The following is a 19,477-nucleotide window of genomic DNA, read 5'->3' as shown; positions in this document are numbered from 1 at the left end:
TCTTTTTATAGTGTTGCCTATATAAAATAAACTAAATGAGATTTAAACGTCAAATATCAATATATAACCTTTTATTTTCTAAAATGAACAACTAAAATCAAATCTCTATTTTAAATGCAGAGATCAAGTTAGATGGAACAAAAAAGTATATAACAATATATCATTATAACAATTATGAAATTTCAAATTAAAAGCTACCATAAGGAGGTTACACAATATAACACATTTGAGTCCAACATTAAAATAAAAACTTTTTAATCCTAAACATTAAAAGGGACACTCTCTAAATATACACACCAAAACGGACAATTCGCTCATTTATGAGTTAACTATAACTATTATCTTTTAGTAACGTTATTCCCTTCAACTCAAAATCCATCTAAAATAATATCACACAATTGAAAATGTTAATATCCATATTTGAAAGCATAGACAAAAAAGTTCAACAAATCTTTTTTTAAATTTTTTTTTACAATTTGCCCAATTATGAACGAACTCTATATGTTTTTCATAAAAATAAGATCGAAACGTAAGTTCTAACTTGTCTTAGTTGGTTCAATTTTGTTTTTAAAAAATATATTAGAGTTTGCTTGGAATAAATAGAAAATCGGAATTCGCCACACGAAAGAATCCTAAAAAAAAAATTATTAAAAAAACTCTGTTTTAGTTAATGAATTTATATATTTTTTTAGGGTAAATGGCACTTTTAGTTCCTATGTTAAAGCTAATTTCTTATTTTAATTTTTGTGCTATTTAACTTAGCACTATTAACCTTTAATTATATCAAGTGAGTAATTTTAATCCTTCAACTAACATACCCAAAAAAATTAATAGAGAATTCGCTGCTAAATGGGGTAATTTGGATATTTTAAAGTAATTGCTTGAGAAAACATAAAACTTTTTTAAAAAAAATCATTCGTTGCATAATTTATCATTCATCGGTGTGAGAGAGAGGGTTAATGCCTATCAAGTTGATTTTTGAAATTGTAGCTCAAATCGATTGGCTTGTTTTTCTAGATAGAATAAAGAAGACTTAGCTTGTTCTTCAAAGAAAGAGAATTGAAAAAGGAAATACCCAAACTATTCTTTTAAGCAGTGAACTCTCTGTTAATTTTTTTTGAATATGTAAGTTGAAGGACTAAAATCACTTACTTGATATAATTGAAGGTTAATAATGCTAAGTTAGATAACACGAGGACTAAAATAAGAATATAATCTTAACACAGGGACTTAAAATATCATTTTCCCTTTTTTAAAAAAAGAAATAAATTCATCCCCAATTGAACAATCCTAATTTATATTTTTTTTAAAAACATGACATCTTTATTATTTTTTATATATAGAGATCCTCTTAGATATAAAGAAAAATTCATATAAATAAATTTAAAATTTTCAAAAATAAGAAGACTCAATTGAAACTCACGATTGTAATTTATTTAGTTAAATTAGTACTTAGTAGTGATGTTTATTGATCTAGATATAATAATCATTATTATTATTGAACAGACATAAGAGGAATTGTTGTCCTTGTCGACATCAGTAGTTTTTTAATTTTTACAAGTGATCTAAGTAAGTAAATAGTAAAATTTATTTTATGAATTTTTTTTCAAGTTTTTAATATTTTTATTATGATAGAAGTCATAATTTTATATATATTCACGTGACAAACTAATAAAAAGAATTATATTTATGAGCAATTTAAATTAGTGTAATATTATTTTAGATGAGTTTAGAGTTAAAGGAGGATTATAATGTAAATAATGATAATTATAATTTCCTCATAAATGAACAAACTATTCATTTCAATGTGTGTTTTTAGAAAAATCTTTTAATATTTAGGGTTTAAAAAAAATAGTTTCTTCCAAAATAATCTAATCAGTTTTGACATATGGCTTCAACATGGTACGTAGTATAATAATTTTAATAATGATATAGTAGTAAGATTCGGAGAGATGCATTTTGTTGGAAAGTTCCAATTTTGTTCTTCACTTGCAGTACATAAATGCAAATTAAAAAAAAAGAAAAAAGCAAGTGATTACTCTATTTATTAGTCCAAAATCTTGACTTGTTTTTCACCTCAACTGATCGGAATCCATGGCGACGGTGGAGACAAACGACGCTGCTTCTGAGCTCCGATCTCAGTTCCTCCAAGTCCTTCGGAGCCGTCGTCCTTCTGAAGGTCTTCTCTTTTTCTTTTTTTTTTAAATGAAAATCGATTGAAGTTTTGGGGAATAAATTGAATTTGAACTTTACTGATATAATGGATGTCAAGCTTTTAACTTTTCGAATCATAGTTCTTAGTCAATTTCGTGCTGTCATTGTCAATCGATTCTAGCATTTGTATTTACCTTTTTCTGCAATAACCCGTCAAAATTAGTTGCCTTTTATTATTCCCGCATTTTATTCATTCTTAGTATAATTGCTGCACAAATTAACTATTTCCACCCATTCTCTGGGTTGGGGGTGGGTGGCAACTTCCAGTTTTAATTTTTTTTTGTGTGTGTGGTCTGATTTTGGAACTGAGTAATTGATAGAAGGGAGTATTTAGAAAGTGAAGACTAGAATGGAAAAGAAAAGCGTAGCAGCATGAGTGATCCAAATCTAATTAGATGGTTGCAATTCTGTAAGATAATTAAGGTTGGGTTCATTGGAGACTGAAGTTGTGAGTGGTGGAGAGTTTTGTTCTAATCTTGTTTCATGGAATGAGAGGATAGAGGAAGTAGAAATGACTGTCAAGGATTAGAAGAGATGGGAGGATGACATTAGTAGTTTACTTAGCAGGATGAATGAAGCTGAAATCTAGTACAATAACGGTTCTGTAATCGCCCTTTTTCTTTAGATCATTAGTTCTATCTCTTGGTAGATTCAATAAATTACTGTCAAAATTGTGTCTTTTACTTACTTTATCTCTTGGGTGATAATTAACAAATTGTCTGGTCTAGCTCCTCCCTGTTGCCAACTTATATTTTGCATGTTAATTAACAAGCTTGTATTTGCTTGGTCTAATACTTTCCAGTTCCACTATCTGTAATACCTGGAAAACCTGTGAAGGATCCGTTCTTTCAGGAATCTCCAAAGCCAACCTTCAGTGAGGTACAAAACTATTATGATTTCTTTGTACTGCCAATTCTATACTGCGGAGACTTCATTTTAACATTTTTATCTGAAAATACAGGCAATGGCATCATGCCCGAAGGAAGATATACCCAATTCTAATGAACTGCTTCAAGAGGAAAATTTCTACCTGACTACTGAGGTGATATGATTTTAGAAGTATAAATTTGTCAGATTCTGTTTTTTAAGCGATGTACCTCCTGAGTAGTCGAATAAGCATTTAGATGATGATCTTCTGACTTCTGAGATGTGGTTACTTTTGTAATAATCTATTTGAGATGTGACTAAATTAGGTAGCTGTAATTCTCTTACTGTTTGCAGGAAGGAGGGCAAGGGATCTTGCCTGTATTGGTATTGAGCATGAAAGAAAGTGAAAAGAAAAGGAGGCCCACTATTGTTTTCCTGCATAGTACAAACAAATGCAAAGAGTGGTTGAGGCCATTGCTTGAGGTGACATCTGTTGTTTTCTTCAATATTCTTGAGTTATCACGACAGTGGAGTAAGGACAACTTTTTCTTTTAGGGATATGCTTCAAGGGGATATATTGCTGTTGCAATTGATTCTCGATACCACGGAGAACGTGCAACCAGCATCACAACCTATCGAGAGGTTACTATTTTGATTTTTGCTTATGTGTATATTCAATTAGCTTATATAGAAAAGAGTTTTTCTCTCTGGATGCTTATGCAACAGTGGGCTATCCAAAATTTGTGTTATGTGGTTGTAAATCATGTTAGCGTTTGGTTGTTTGATGGAGTTTCTTGTTTGAACACTAGCCCATGAAAGGCCTAAATATAGATGATTGGGAGTAACCTAAATGCTGGAAATACTCTCTCACAATTGGCTTCACAATGAGGATACTCTCTTATGAGTAGTTCTTATAATGAGAATAAGTAATGGTAGTCCAACCAATTATGCTTGAATACTACTGTACCTGGTTGACTTGATCTTGCTAACTTCTTCTTTTCTGTAGTACAGTCCCTAGTGTCATCATGGAAAAATGGAGATACAATGCCGTTCATATTTGATTCGGTAAATATTAAAAAAACTAACCTGATTCTACCATTTGAGAAGCTTGGTGAAATTTTATTATTATCTTGAACTGCCATGATTAATAATTGATATATGGAGCTCTGAGCATATCTTTTGCTGAGCTTTGAAGGTTTGGGACTTGATAAAACTGGTAGATTATCTTACTGAGAGGGAAGATGTTGACCCGTCAAAGATAGGAATCACTGGCGAGTCTCTTGGAGGTTTGACAAGTGAATTAGTTGATTTACATAACAGTATCTCAAAGAACATCAAGTCCAAATCCATTTTTAAACATCAAGTTGAAATACATTCTGCCTTGTAGGTATGCATGCTTGGTTTGCCGCATTTGTTGACACTCGCTATTCTGTGGTTGTCCCCATAATTGGTGTTCAGGTACCTTGTGTTAAGTATAATAGGATCAGTGATAGATCTTAATTGATAGAATATTATGATGAGAATATTGAAACATGTTGTAGGGTTTTGGATGGGCAATTGAGCATGATAAGTGGCAAGCAAGAGTGAACAGTATCAAGGCTATCTTTGAAGGTGAACACAAGTCCAAGAACCTTATTAGTTGGATCAGCTACTTTACTGTTGTCTAGATGTTTCCCATCACATCTGACTCACTTGTTTGTTACCAGCTACTTAAGTGCTGCTTATACAGTTCTTTACTCAACTGTTTTACTTGTTTTGTTTTCAGAAGCAAGTGCTGATTTAGACAAGAGTGCTATTGATAAAGAAGTAGTTCAGAAGGTCAGGCTGATGACTTCCGTGTTTAACTTCTTTTTTTCATTCATGCATTATGAGAAATTCAAATACTGTAGTCTTCCCGATCCTTTTCAAAAATATTTGAGAGACATTCATGTGATGTGAGATTCGGCAGACTCCGAGCTATATATTAATACACCAAAATTAGGTATAGGATGGGATATGTACCTTACTCATAACTCATTAAGTTTGGGGGAAGGGGTGGCAATATGTGGCCTTATATTATTACCTTCTAGGTAGGCTAAAGGAAGTTTTATTAGAGCGAACCTGAGGTATATGCAGTGGTTGCAGCCTTGTAATTTTAATCACCTCTGTCAAAAACCTGAAATAGAAAAGTTCGTTCCTCCAGGTATTGTCTGTCTGACAGCATTATAAACATTCATGACTATTTTGGTAGTACAAGTTCGCGTTAGAGTGTTAGGAGTTATGAGAACTGATTGATCTTAGAGTTGGAATAGATTTGAGTTCATAGTCTTAAATATCATACCTGTGATGCTTCTTACGATTTTCTTTATAAGTTGAATCTCATACATTGTTAAAATCTGTAGTAATGGATCTATCTGATGTTTACTTAATAGCATATCTCACCAGGTCTGGGATAGGATTGCCCCGGGTTTGGCATCTCAATTTGATGCACCATACACAGTACCAACTATTGCACCACGGCCATTACTGATTTTAAATGGTATAAGAATCTACATATCTTATATAATGACAAAAGAATTCGTCAAGTTAATTACCCATCAATCATCATGTGCTCCTTTCCTTCTCTTGCTGTCTAAAGGATAAATCTACTTTTCCAAATATTGTAGGGGCAGATGATCCTCGTTGCCCACTAGGTGGCCTTGAAATTCCAGAATCAAGAACTCTCGAAGCTTATGAAAAGGCTAACTGTACTCAGAATTTCAAGGTACTTCCTCCAGCCTACTTTTCTGTGAAAAGAAACATAAACTTTTTTCCTTACTTAGCTATCATTAAGTATGAGTTTTGAGGACCTTAAAGGAATCAAATGAACATATTATGGTATGAACTCACAAATAACTGATTATGAAGTGGATACTGCTGCAATTCAATAATTGAGTCTATGAATAACATGTTTAAAAAAAAAAATTAAGTTATTTCCATGATACTAGGGAGTCGAAGAAGGGTAAGACTCGAAGGAGTAGTGCCGAACTGTTGTGTGGGGAGACTCGTGCAGATATCATTAAACTATAAGCCTTAGTGGTTGACCTGTTTCAATTACTTTTGAGGACCTTTTAATTGTTTTCCCTTTTCCATTCACTTCATTTGGGATAACTTTGTCTCCAACTTGTTCTTTCGGACTTTTCAGACTCTTTACTTCAATCCACTCAGATGTTCTTCACACTGTCACTTTATAAAAATCTAACCGAATTAGTTAAACAAATCTCCAGAATAATGGCTTTCCTAATACCAACTGGTCTTTTAGTTCTTGGATTTTACTTCTCTGTTGCAACTTTCAAGTATATATCTATTTCTTGAAACTAGCTTTGCTAAAGAACTAGTCCTTTAATTTACTACCTTCTTTTTCGGGTAATCAATCTTCTTAGGTTCTGAAAGGCTTGTTTTAATAATTTTCAGCTGATAGCGCAACCTGGAATTGGTCATCAAATGACACCATTGATGGTAAAAGAAGCAAGTGACTGGTTTGACAGATTTCTTAAAGTATAATCACCAGTGTATTACAAAATCATGAAGGATAGCTGTTAAAGATTGCAATTTGTATTATTTGCTTGTATTTGGACTTCCATTTCTTTTTATGTTATGGCGAGGTGTTTATTTTTTGACAGAAGAATAATTCTCCTGAGAAGTTTGAGGATTTAAGGAAAATGGATGTCTAGTCCGAACATTCTAATTTACGTGACACTGTTTAACTAGCTACAAAGCTTAAGAAAGAAACACTTCTTTAAAAAAAAAAATTGTGGTCCAAAACAAATGTCTGTGTGGTTATAAATTGTCTTGTTAAGGGTAATAAGAAAAAATTAATGTTAAATTTTTTCTAGTTATAGATTGATAATATTCTCTTTGAAGTCGACTAAAAAAGAATGTGCTATGTAAATTAGGACACAGGGAGTACTAGTTTTGGTTGAATGAATAGTTGATTTACATGGTTAAAATTACTTTTTATATTTTTACTCAAATGTTGAACCCCTTGGGCTAGTTTTCGTGTTTGCTTCTTTCGAATTTTGAATCCCTTAGTGAAAATTTTGGTCCGTCTACTCGTCCATTAGGAAAAGTTCAGCCTACATTAGAAGGGAATACTTCGCTTCATTCACCTTTTCTCATATGATTACATTATAGAGCCAACATTGGAACCATACAGTTTGGCTTCTTTTACATCTACCATCAACTAACTTGAGGGAAAGGAATTTCAAAAAGTTAAAGAAATCAAACCTAATTGACTAATGATTTTACATAATGAAACTCCTATCTAATCCCAGTGAAACTAAATTCCACTCCTTATTTCCAAGCAAATAATTCAGCATGATCGCGTTCCTTCTGCTTCTGCATTTGATTCTATATGATAGTATCTGGAGTTAGGTCAACACGATCCCCCCTACGATGCACCATGAAGGTCGAAGGACATCAATGATTGAACAAATAAGCTATGATATATAGATGAAGATGTACAAGAATGGTTAGACTATCCTTACCAAAGGTAGACCTTTTGCAGCTTTCTGTTCCAAGAATGTTGATGGCTTAAAGAAATCACCATAGGCCTCATACCAACCTTTTAGTTTCGAGTATATGTACTCAGATCCAATCGTATCAGCCCAAAACATGACGCCTCCACTGCACAGAATATAGTCTTACAGTCATTACAATATGATCAATAGCTAGTACAAACAGAACAGACGATGAATTATCTACATAGAGATGGCCTATTTTCAGCTTTCTACTTACGTTTCTGTTGGAAATTTGAATCCATGGACAGATGCAATGTCAATATCAGATGCTCGGACAACTATTCCTTCCTCAATAACTCGACAAGCCTCATTCACCACTGGAAAGAATATCATTTCTAGAATTTCTTCATCTGTCACAGATATTGGCTGCAGAATCACACAACAAAATCATGCTAAGCCTTATATCACTCCAACATGAAGATTATAGCATTGTTTGTTGTTACGCGTGAATGTTTAATCAACTGTAAGTTACAAACCTTTCCAGCAGGAGCAATATTGGTAAGTCTCATAGACTCTTCAACAATTTGTAGCACAGAGTGATCAGCTTCTGGTTTGCTTCTTTTATTATACGTGTAATATCCTTTACCATTCTTCTTACCTACGACATAAGTACATATACATTTAGAAAACTAGAGTCATTTAACTTCTGCAATTGAAACTTCCATTTCCTTCAAAATTTTGTTTCCTTAAATATGAATTTGAGAAATGCTTTCAAGCCAAGAGTTGAGAGGAAAACATAAATGTGTTCGGTCAGTACCTTCCCGTCCATTTTCTACCATTAGTTGAACCAACGGAGACTGAAAAGCACGGTCTGGGTAAGCAGCAACAAACTCTTCTACACCAGCCAAAAATATGCCATAGCCGGAAAGATCCTGAAGCCTGCATAACATAATATACTAAAATGTTAATATGAACAAACTTGGTATAAATACACACAGGTGCAGATATATTGTGTATGCTCATGTCAAGATCAACACGTTCCAGTCTAGGGAAAAACTTACTGAAAAGGACCAAGTCTCATGCCAAACTCAGTGATAACGCGGTCAATTCTGAAGATATCAACGCCTAAATTTGCCAACAGGTCTGGTCCTTGCATATAAGGGAAGAAGCTTCGGTTGACAGCAAAACCAGTACAATTTTTCACTACAATGGGGACTTTCCTCAAAATCTTAGTGAATTTTATCACATCAACAATTACTTGTGGAGAAGTATTTTCCGTCCTCACGATTTCTACCAGAGGCATCAAATGTGCAGGACTTCATCCATGAAAATGAGAACAAGAATTAAGCAACAGAAATAAGTCAGTAATAGTATATAATCTCAGAAGGCAAAAAGTCTCTATAAACTTTGAACCTCACCTGAATAAATGTATCCCCAAAATGCGATCTTGGCTAGTTGTTCTTTTCCCAATCACATCAAGACTAATTGTAGATGTGTTTGATGCAAAAATGCACTCTGAAGTACAAACTTTCTCTATATCCTCAAAAATTGATTGTTTCAGAGATACATTCTCGTTAACAGCCTGAAAGAGAGAGTCGTATATTTCATCAGAAATACGTTTGATATGCATCAGCTACAAGGATACGCGAAAGACATCCAGTATGAAAATAAAAATAATGATTGAGCATGGTAACTAAGAGGAAGAGGTGGTAAATGTATTACCTCAATAACCATGTCGACGTCTTTTAAGTCCTCATAGTCTAAAGTTCCTTTAAGAAGAGACAAAGTCCTTTTCATCTTATCCTGATTCAGCTTTCCTCTTGTTACAAAGCCTTGCAGATTTGCTGCAACACAAATAGCATAACAATGATTTCAGACTTGACTTAATGGAACATTACATAATTATTACATACACAAAGAAGATATTCAACATGTTATACTAACCTTCTACTGATTTCAAAGCTTTCGATAAATATTCATGATTAATTTCTTTAACTACAACACTGATGTTGCTGATAATGAGAGCTGTAGCAATGCCAGATCCCATTACTCCACCACCAACAACTGCAACCAACAACTGCAACTTTTTCTATTCTCCGAGGCTTAAGCCCAGTATCAGTAACACTTGGTACCTGTAAATTGTATTACCACTTTGTAAGGACCTAGAAACAGTTCCAATTTTTTTTGTTCATTCTTAATTAGACAATGAAAAGCAGAATCTATGCCATAATACACAAGCATGCTAACCTTTGACGATGCACGTTCAGCCAGAAATACATGAAGAAGACCTTTTGCAGTATTTGAGAGCACTAGCTCTTTAAATACCTTTTCTTCCTGCAATAAGTTAACAACATAGATTATAATAAGCACAAACCAAACAGAGGAGTTTTTGGGAAGACATCCTACAAATCACCAATCTCTAACCAGGGGAATCTATATATATATATATATATATATCGAAGAAAAATATATACATAATGGACTTTTGTGTCATAAGATTGTTCACCTTAAGAAGACCAGAATATCCTCCAGCTACAATGCCTTCTTCGATCACATCAAGACAGTCTCTATAACGAGACACTGCATAGCTTTGTCTAGCACTTTTCAGTATCTGGAGTGACTCATCCTTAGGTCCAAGTTTGTCCGTCTTTTCAAGAGAATTACAATTTGGTTGGCGGCCTTCAACAATGTCAAGTGCCCAACACCGAGCAACTGTCAAGAGCTCATCCGAAGAGACAATGGCATCAATAAGACCCAACTCCTTCCCTTCTTCAGAAGTTATAGTCTTGGATGACTGTTCATATTTACACAAAGCTTCAGCTTCAGCAATCCTTACATTACCATCTAAACTACGTACAACGACTGATTACATAGCGTATGCTATACTTACCATCAACATATCAACAGCCTTTGAGGTCCCAACGAGCCTCGGAAGCCTTTGAGTACCTAAAAACACATGTCCAATTAGTTCTCCAAACTTAAAACAGAGAGGTACATCGAATCGTTAACATATATAAAATAAATGTACCTCCACATCCTGGAATAACTCCAAGCTTCAGCTCAGGTAAACCAAGATCACATTTTGGCGTGGAAATTCGAGCATTACATCCCTACACAATTTATAAACAAGGAAAACAATTATATTAAAATGTTGAGAAACATTGAATTATAATAAGAAAAAAAAAATAGAACAAACCATAGCCAACTCCAAACCACCACCAAGAGCGAATCCTTGAATTGCAGCAACAGAAGGCTTCTTCCCATCTATACATATATCATATGATCACCAAAGTTTTAGTTACACAATCAAATTACTACTATACATTAAATTACCAACTACTTTAGATTATGAACGTACTTTCAATTTTATTGACCACTAGACCAATCGACGCGTCGGGTAAAAGTGATATATCTCCTGGAATTTCAAAAGGAAAAAAACTGGTTAGCCAACACTAGGTGGTAAATACACTAGTTGATCAAAGTGTGGTAAAATTTACCATGCTTATGAACATTCTCCATAACACTGATATCCAAACCTCCACAAAATCTACCATCAGCACCTATAAATATACGAATCGAAGACGACAAACAAATTAAAATGGAAGTATTAATCTAGCACAAATACATAAACAGGTCATAAATATCATAACAATGATAGAACAAATTTGATTGATTATTAGGAAATATGATTACTCTATTGTAATTTTCATTCCATAGGTTAAAATTTACAAGTCGTTAACTGGGTCATTCTTTTTTTAAACGACTTAAAAAAAAGTAGGTCAAATAAATTGAAATGGAAAGAGTATTTTGAAGCAAGCGTCAATGCTATTCTATTCTATCGTAGCTCAAACATGGCATTTCTTATTTTTCTTTTCTTTTGGAAACTACGCTATATAGCCGTCCAACAAAATAATAGCCAACAAACATATTTTTTATTTCTTTTGTGTATTATTGTATAATTTACCTAAAATATACACTAGTGTGTATTTCTTTGTGAGAGCAAAACTTACCAGTAAGAACAATGGCCTTCACGTTATCGCAATCAATAGCCTCTTGATAGCATCTCTTCAACTCCTCAATTGCTATGATATATTCATAATCACACTTAATAACATTAACACAAGGATAAAAAAAAACAAATAAAAAATAATGTACTTTTCTGATTGAAAAAAATAAAAGATAAATATCGTGTTTGAATTATCTTATTTTAAATATTCTAAAGTCAAAATAGTTATTAAGCAATTTTAGAGCGTTTGAATAAATAAATATTTTTGAAAAATGCTTATAAGTAAAATTAAAATAAGGAAAATAAATCAAAAATTAAAAGTTAAAACTTTTAACTTTGTAAATTTTAATTTATAAGTCATAAGTCAAAAATCAATCTGAACAGAGTTTATTATTTAGAGTAAGAAAGAAAAAAGAAAGAACCTGAGAGAGTCAAGGCATTAACGGGTGGATTAATCATAGTGATAACAGCCACACCATCATTCCCAATTTCCATATTGATAGAACCCTTGTTTGCCATTTCTTCTATATATAGTAAAGTAATTTTTCCTATATATAATTCAAAAACACAAATTTGGTAAGCTCTTTATCTCATTAGAAAAGCTTTACAACATACAAATTACTCGTTCCATTCGCTTTTACTTGTCCAGTACTTTGGACTCATATCAAATTATTTCACAAGTCCATTAAAAGACTATATGCACCAACTAATATGAATATCATTTACTATTATTTCTTACCGAATGTGCAAAATTTAAAATTGAACAAATAAAAACGAACTACGAGAGCATATGTTATTACTTTTTACAAAATGAAGAAAAAGAGAGTAATTAAGCAAGGCTATATATAGTTTGCAGACCAAAATTACAAGTGTTTTTGAAATGAATGAAGAATAGAAAGTAGACCTGTGCCTTCTAATTTTTTGTGGAAGCTGTGATTTGATGAAGGACGAGTTTGTTATGTCGAGTGAGTGGTCTATTTATATGCAAAACAATAAAATAAAGGGCCACTCAAATTGAAAAAAAAAAAAAAAGAAGAAGAAGCCAAATCAATCTATTTGCAGAGCTACCAATATAGACTCAGCCTTGACTTGCCTCGTCGGAGAAGCCGAATCAGAAATTTTATTAATGAATAAAAAATTTTTAAAAATAAATATTATATATATAAAATTAATTGAGAAAAATATTGAAAACACCTAAAAACTCAGCGTGAATAATTAGTTTTATCGTCGAATATTAATAGTCTCGAAAAAATAACTTGATTAGTTGAACTTAAATACACCCTCAATTGTGCAACATGAGTGAATACACCCCTAAATTCTCGTCAAATTTAGAAGTGCAATTTTCAACACTTCTCTTGGCCTTTTTTAAGAGTTTCATACTCCTACAAAGTGTGAAACCACTTGCTATGTCATGTGATAAATCGATGGTATAATCTAAGTTTAGTTAGTCAAATAGAGAAGTATTTTTAAGGCATAATACATAAATTTGTCATTTAACTTGGCTTTAAATTACATTTATGCCCTTCAACTTTGGATATGCACAAATAGACCCGTTTGGATGGGCTTATGCTTAATAAAAGCAGCTTTAAAAAAGTACTTTTGAAAGTGCTGAAACTTATTTTTAAAATAAGCAGTTATGCGTTTGGATAAAAGTGCTGAAGTTGTTATGCCAAACGTGAAAAGGGAAAAATGGAAGAAAGAGATGTTAGGGTTATGTGGGTAATTTGGAGATTGTATAAAAATATTAAAGGCAAAAAGATAAAAATGTGGTCAACTTAAAACAGTTATAAGCTAAAAAAAAAAGCACTCCTACTCCAGCTTTTAACTTTTGGCTTAAAATAAGTTTTTTTTAGCTTAAAATAAGTTATTTTGAGTATTGCCAAACAACTAAATAAATCAAAAACCAGCTTTTAAGTCAGTTTGATCAGCTTTTAAGTCAGTTTGATCAGCTTTTAAGCTGAGCCAAACAGGCTCTTAAACTTGTATAAAGTTAAACAAATAGACCCACATGTCATCCTACATGTCGTTTTTTGTCCTACATGGTGTCCTACGTGTATTGTTCCAAGTAGGATTCATTATTTATTTATTTAAAAGTTGGATAGTTAAAGTGCTTGTTTGTGCATTATGAAAGTTGAAGGTTAAAGTTAAAATTTGAAATTAAATTTAGAGTCCAATACATGTATTATGTCTATTCTTAAAGGTGTCAATAGTTCTGAATTAAACTAATAATTTGTACCAAAATTGAAAATGTTTTCAATACTTCCCTTTTAAAATTTTGATTATAAAAAATATTAGTTAACATGCCGTGAAGCCCAGCACACCGATCTAGAATTTAAACCTAATGAACACATATTAAAAGGGCTATATTCTCCTATTTGTTTAATAATTTCCCATGTGTGCGAAGAATAGTAAACGATTTTTATATACTGCATCAGCACCACTTATGTTATAATTTAACAGTGTTTGATTAAAACTATTACATGCATATAATGTTGTGTTAACTTTTTGTCCCTAACCACTAAAAGTTCAAAAATATGAATGAATGAATGACGTACTTCAAAATAGTTAGGAGTATTAATTATTAGTTAATACATTATGATAGAAGTAGTTGGGGAATACAAGATTCATTCGACTACTTTATTAAATTAATAGAGTAATTGTTTTCATGTAAAATTTTCAATTAATTACACTTCTTCCTCTAGATGTACGCATGTGGTTTATACAAGTTTTAAAACAAGTATATATCTGCCCCTCATCTACAATTTGACATCTTCATTTATCTAGAGTCTAGACTGTGGGATTCTAGCCTCGTAACTTTTTCAAAGTCTTAATTTGATACAACAATATATCAATTAAATCTTACCAAAATAACTATTTAAGTTGCAAAGTTTGAAATTTAAGTATTTTCATGATGTCATTGATGACGTCATTAGTTATAAATTTCTTCTATAAATAGAGCATCATTGTTCATTTGTAAAACACACAAGTTAGAGAGAAAAATCATTTCACATATTATGCAAGAAAAATAGTCAGTGAAGAAAAATAGAGTGTGAGCTATATTTTAGTAAGGTGGAAATCAAAAGAGTGTGAAGTAGTCACTTTGAATATTGTATTAGTGACTACGCAGTGTAAAATTCCTTACTATAGTGATATCAGTTGCTCCTCTTGATCCGTAATTTTTCCCTTGAGTTTTCATGTAAAATTCTTTGTATCATTATTTTCACGTTTTATTTCCATTATTTTTACCACATATATTGTTATATTTATCCTCGTTTTTTCGACATAGACTTTATTAAAGCATATTAAAAGTTTGCTTCTTAATTTTTAAATGTAAAATACACATATATTTAAAATTAATATAATTGTCTTATGAGCTGCTCCACATGAAAAATAATAATAGCAACAATTGTCGGTGTTTTATAAATCGAGGGTATAATGATTCATTAGGTTATTTTAAGAATTAGTTCTCTTCCCTCTCTTTCGTATTACGTAAATTGCTAATAAGAATTTTGAGTTACTCTTTCAGTTACGACTATTTAATTAGTGGGTAAATTTTAAATATTTAACTTTAGTAATTAATTTATAAATCAAACTCATAATTTATTTAATATTCTATATTATTTGACTTATATTTAATAAAAATAAGTTAATAGAATTTGTCGTATATAATTAATTTAAAAAATAAAATAAAGTAAAGGAAGAATCTAACCTTGCCTTTTGCGGGTTGAACGAAAAGAAACGAAAGGTTTCAGGTAAACATTTTGACCAATCTCTAATTCTTTCGTGACATACATTATCACAATAAAAATAAATTTTAACAGCTTTAAATATTAATATTAATAAAAAGCAATAAAATTTATATCAGCATTAATTAAGTGCCATTACAATTAATATTACTAAAAACTTTAAAAATATATATAAAAAATATTAATTACCGTTAAATATACGTATTTAGTCTTAATTAAGAAACTTTATATAAAAGTGATGTTATAATAATGTTGGATTTGAAAGTAAAGGTAGTTGTTATCATTATATTATATTAGATTTTTTTTTTTATATTATATTAGATTGGACTAGTGATTTTTGGGTTTACGAGGACTAATTTTTATTGGTCAAGAATTAAGGCAATCATTAATAAAAATTGGTAAAGATGAATACGTGTTGCTATGTTTTCAGAGGATACAGGTAGTACTGATTTTAGTTTATAACTTATTATTTCCTTTTTATATTCATTAGATTTATGATTTAAGTTTTTATATATTAGTATTTTAATTAAATTTTGGATGTATTATATTAAATTCATAGAAAAAATAAAACTTTTAATATTATCATACAAATATGAAATAATCTAATATCTTAACTTTTTAATAATAAATTGAATCATTCTTTCTAAAAAGATATTATTATTATTATTTTCACATTATAAGATTTACCCCCGAAAGAAAATAAAATTATAAATGTATTATTATTTAATTAAAAAAATCATTTTATTATGAACATAAATAAGAATACTTTTAAATAGTTTAGTACAATATGAAAATATTGAGGCATATGATAAAAATACGAAGACCCAATGATAAGTGAAAAAGCAAAGTCTTACACTGTATTTTTAAACGAAATGTTACAAAATATATAAATCACCTTCATAATGTTATCAAATAGTAAATATGTGATATCAAAACGTATTATTATTTGAGTTACTCTCAATATTCTTATTTCAATTGATGATTAAAATTTATTAAGTATCATTCATTTATTAAAAAAATTATGAGGGTCAACGATGTTAACTAAAGAATTTAACACATAATATGTAAGATTTATTAGAAGCCCCGAGCGTTGGGCGTCAAGCATGTTTAGGTGTAGAATCAAGCGTTTTGAGCGTAAGTTACAAAACTAAATTTCATACTTAAGTCTCGATATGTTTTGCTAAAGTTCCACCCCAAGGTGAGTCTAAAGTCTTTTAAAACATTGACAACAACTATGATTTTGTCATATATACCGATGAAAGTCTTTCAATCAATAGGTCACTTTTTATGTATTATTTGGTTTGAGAAATAAGGGATTACAACATTGAAATTAAATGGAAATGAATTCAAGAATATTTAATCAGCCCATATTTAATCTGAAATTTTGGTTCTTCAAAATTAACTTATGTAACGTTTGATAGAATTTCTTATTTTAAGATAAACAATTTTGAAACTAATTATATCATAATTGTAATATTATTTTTATCCCATCATTTTATACGGAATAAAATTTTCAAAATTGATATCCCAGGATCAAATAGCAAAATGATACATTTGTCCTCCTCCAAAGTTCTTTAATAGGTTAAAGGTTAAACTTAATTAATTTAAAATAAAAAGGTATATCTCAGTTTAATATCTAATTTAAACCAAATGTATATTCTCGTATCCCTCATTTTCAGTTCAATAAACAAAGCGTCACTTGATGAAGAAAAAACATCTAAAAAATGTATCCACTAGACACTAAATAATTTCATTATTTTATATTTATAACAATTATTGTTTTAATTATAATAATAATGTCAAATAAATTATGAGAGAGAGTATATTGCCATCATTATAGCAAAGTCAAGCTAATAACAAATAGGAAGTTTCAGATTAATAAGCTTGGTCCTACTTTCTCTATGCAAAATTTAATTTAAAAAGTTATATATAGTTCATTAAAAAATAAAATATGCTCCTTTTGACTTTTTTATTTTATTTTTGGGACTCTTCTTTATAATTTATGAATTATTGGTGCCAATTGCCAACTATTGTGAGTCTTGTCTGTATCAGGTGTATAGAGGAAAATTGACGGAGTTATAATTCTACCCTTTGGATACCATATATAGATTCTTATTTTTAATTTGTTTATTAAAAAAACAAATAGTTAAATTTTTTATTTAGGTAATAGTTCAAATTGACTTAGTTAATAATTAGGACTAAATATATTATATTTTATTGATTCAACTATAAATACTTTTATTTGTCAACAATTAAGCTTTTCAATTTTTTCTTTTATTCAATTCGTTCTTGAATAACGAGAAATCGTTCATATATATCATGAATATTTCAATGATTTTCACATTATATTGTTAGTACTTTTTTCCGATGATTTTCACATTATGAACAAATAAAAAACAACACATTCTTTAATTAAATTTTTAAAAACTATTTAGGTTCTCTTTATTCTCTCTGTAAAAAAAAAACGAAGATCAAATTAGAACTTTACCTTTTAGATGAATGTATACTTACTACGAATTGTATACTTGGTAATCTTATTATATGATATACGTGGAAAGATCGATGTATCTTTTCATTTTTTTTCCTTTTATTTGTATATAATATAATATAATATTGTTCTACCTTGATTCCCTCCTCTCAAATTGCTCTTTATAAAAAAAATATAACATGAATAACAGTTGTATTGCTCATCACGTATAGTCTTTTGACCTTATATTTTGAGACAAATTCCATTAATGGAACTTATTCTATAACACACACTTGGGACACAAATAATATATAAGAGAATATAATTAAGGTAATTAATTAATGAGATGTTGGTGGGTATGGTGTGAACCATGATGATAATCTAAAATTTAAGCGTTTTTTGAGACAACAATACACTTCTAACTACTTCTTACTAATTAGATTTATGTCTCAAAACACTCCCTTGTGTGTGAACTTTAATTTATTTTTCTTTGGGTCAAACACTGGAAATATATGCTTAGGTGAGATCGGACGGAGTTGCTCGAATGGTAAGCACTCCTCATTCGAGTCATTAAGGGAGCAAAAAGGTGGAAGCTCTGGGCTAGGGATTGGTAAAAAAAAAGAGAGATTATAATAGAGTGTTTGGTCAAAAACATTTTTAAACTATATCCCAAAATTAAACTATATTCTTACAATGTCTTTTTTGTCAAAAACATCCTCTAAGTATTTGAAAGTAAACAATTTCCATCATTCTCATAGATATCTTCTAAAAACTGAGGGATCCTACAAAAACATGTGCAGTTCACGTGATTACCAACAGAATTTTTTCTGCATAATTTCATTATCTGCTATAAGTTCCTGGAAAAAATATTAATAATCTTAGACATCATTGCTTACTGAAACAAAAAAGTTTGGAAGGTGTTAGAATATATGATTTGCTATTTTTCTCATTTATTAACGAAAAAAATTGAAGTTTAATTATCTTTATCTTTTTCAAAGCCAAACTGTAGTTAGATCAATAATTTTTGAGTCAATCTTATATTGAAGTGATCAAAATATTGTTGGAGACTTCCGCTTCTAGCATATTCGATTGAAAAGAAGTATAATTCAACTAATAATATTTTTAATATTGAATTACATGAAGAAAAAAAACTGTCAAATTGAAAATTTTCGCATAATGCTAAATTCAATCACCAAAAAAGTTCACAATAGTATTTTTGGCATATTTAAAAATAATAATTACGAAGGGATAGCTTGAATTTTTGGGGGATCTGTTAGCTTTTCAATAAATTTAAGTAGAAGGATGAAAATTGTTCACTTTTAAATTCTTGAAGGATGTTTTCTGCAAAAAAAAAAATGATGCTTTAAGAATGTAGTTTAAATTTGGATATAATTTAAAAATGATTTTGACCAAAAACTCACAATAATACATATCTAACTTTTTCGATCATTAATTTTAGTTTGTTTCAGTACCGTTTAAGAGAATGGGCCTCGAATTTAACTACACCACAAAATCCAACTCATTATATGATCATGATTATCTAAGACTGTATAAATAAATGACATGTCACTCATTCTTTCGATCGATGTAAAATCTTAACACGGATCGTGTGTTCAGAGATCTGAATAATTAGAGTCCAAACAATATATAATATGAGAATCCAACTTTCAAAAAATCAAGAGCAAATGAGTATGGCTCT

The 19,477-nt window shown here is 30.5% G+C and overlaps 1 protein-coding gene and 1 pseudogene across 1 annotated transcript; one reads left to right on the top strand and one right to left on the bottom strand.

Moving 5' to 3' along the window:
- The first annotated feature begins 1,811 nt into the window (after positions 1–1,811).
- On the top strand, positions 1,812–6,791 carry LOC101261541 (uncharacterized). The gene is made up of 13 exons (XM_004245223.4): positions 1,812–2,179; positions 3,017–3,093; positions 3,176–3,256; positions 3,436–3,564; positions 3,637–3,723; positions 4,093–4,146; positions 4,277–4,367; positions 4,469–4,539; positions 4,623–4,692; positions 4,847–4,899; positions 5,506–5,599; positions 5,727–5,824; positions 6,514–6,791. The coding sequence occupies exons 1-13, from the start codon at positions 2,095–2,097 to the stop codon at positions 6,601–6,603; spliced, it is 1,080 nt and encodes a 359-aa protein (XP_004245271.1). The 5' UTR covers positions 1,812–2,094; the 3' UTR covers positions 6,604–6,791.
- Positions 6,792–7,180: 389 nt separating this feature from the next.
- Positions 7,181–12,595, bottom strand: LOC101261255 (peroxisomal fatty acid beta-oxidation multifunctional protein AIM1-like; annotated as a pseudogene).
- Between the last annotated feature and the right edge of the window lie 6,882 nt (positions 12,596–19,477).

Source organism: Solanum lycopersicum, chromosome 8 (assembly GCF_036512215.1).
Source record: "Solanum lycopersicum chromosome 8, SLM_r2.1".
In the NCBI taxonomy this organism is placed as follows: Eukaryota; Viridiplantae; Streptophyta; class Magnoliopsida; order Solanales; family Solanaceae; genus Solanum; species Solanum lycopersicum.
Note: the sequence above shows the minus strand (reverse complement) of the source record. Positions and strands in the feature narration are given on the sequence as shown.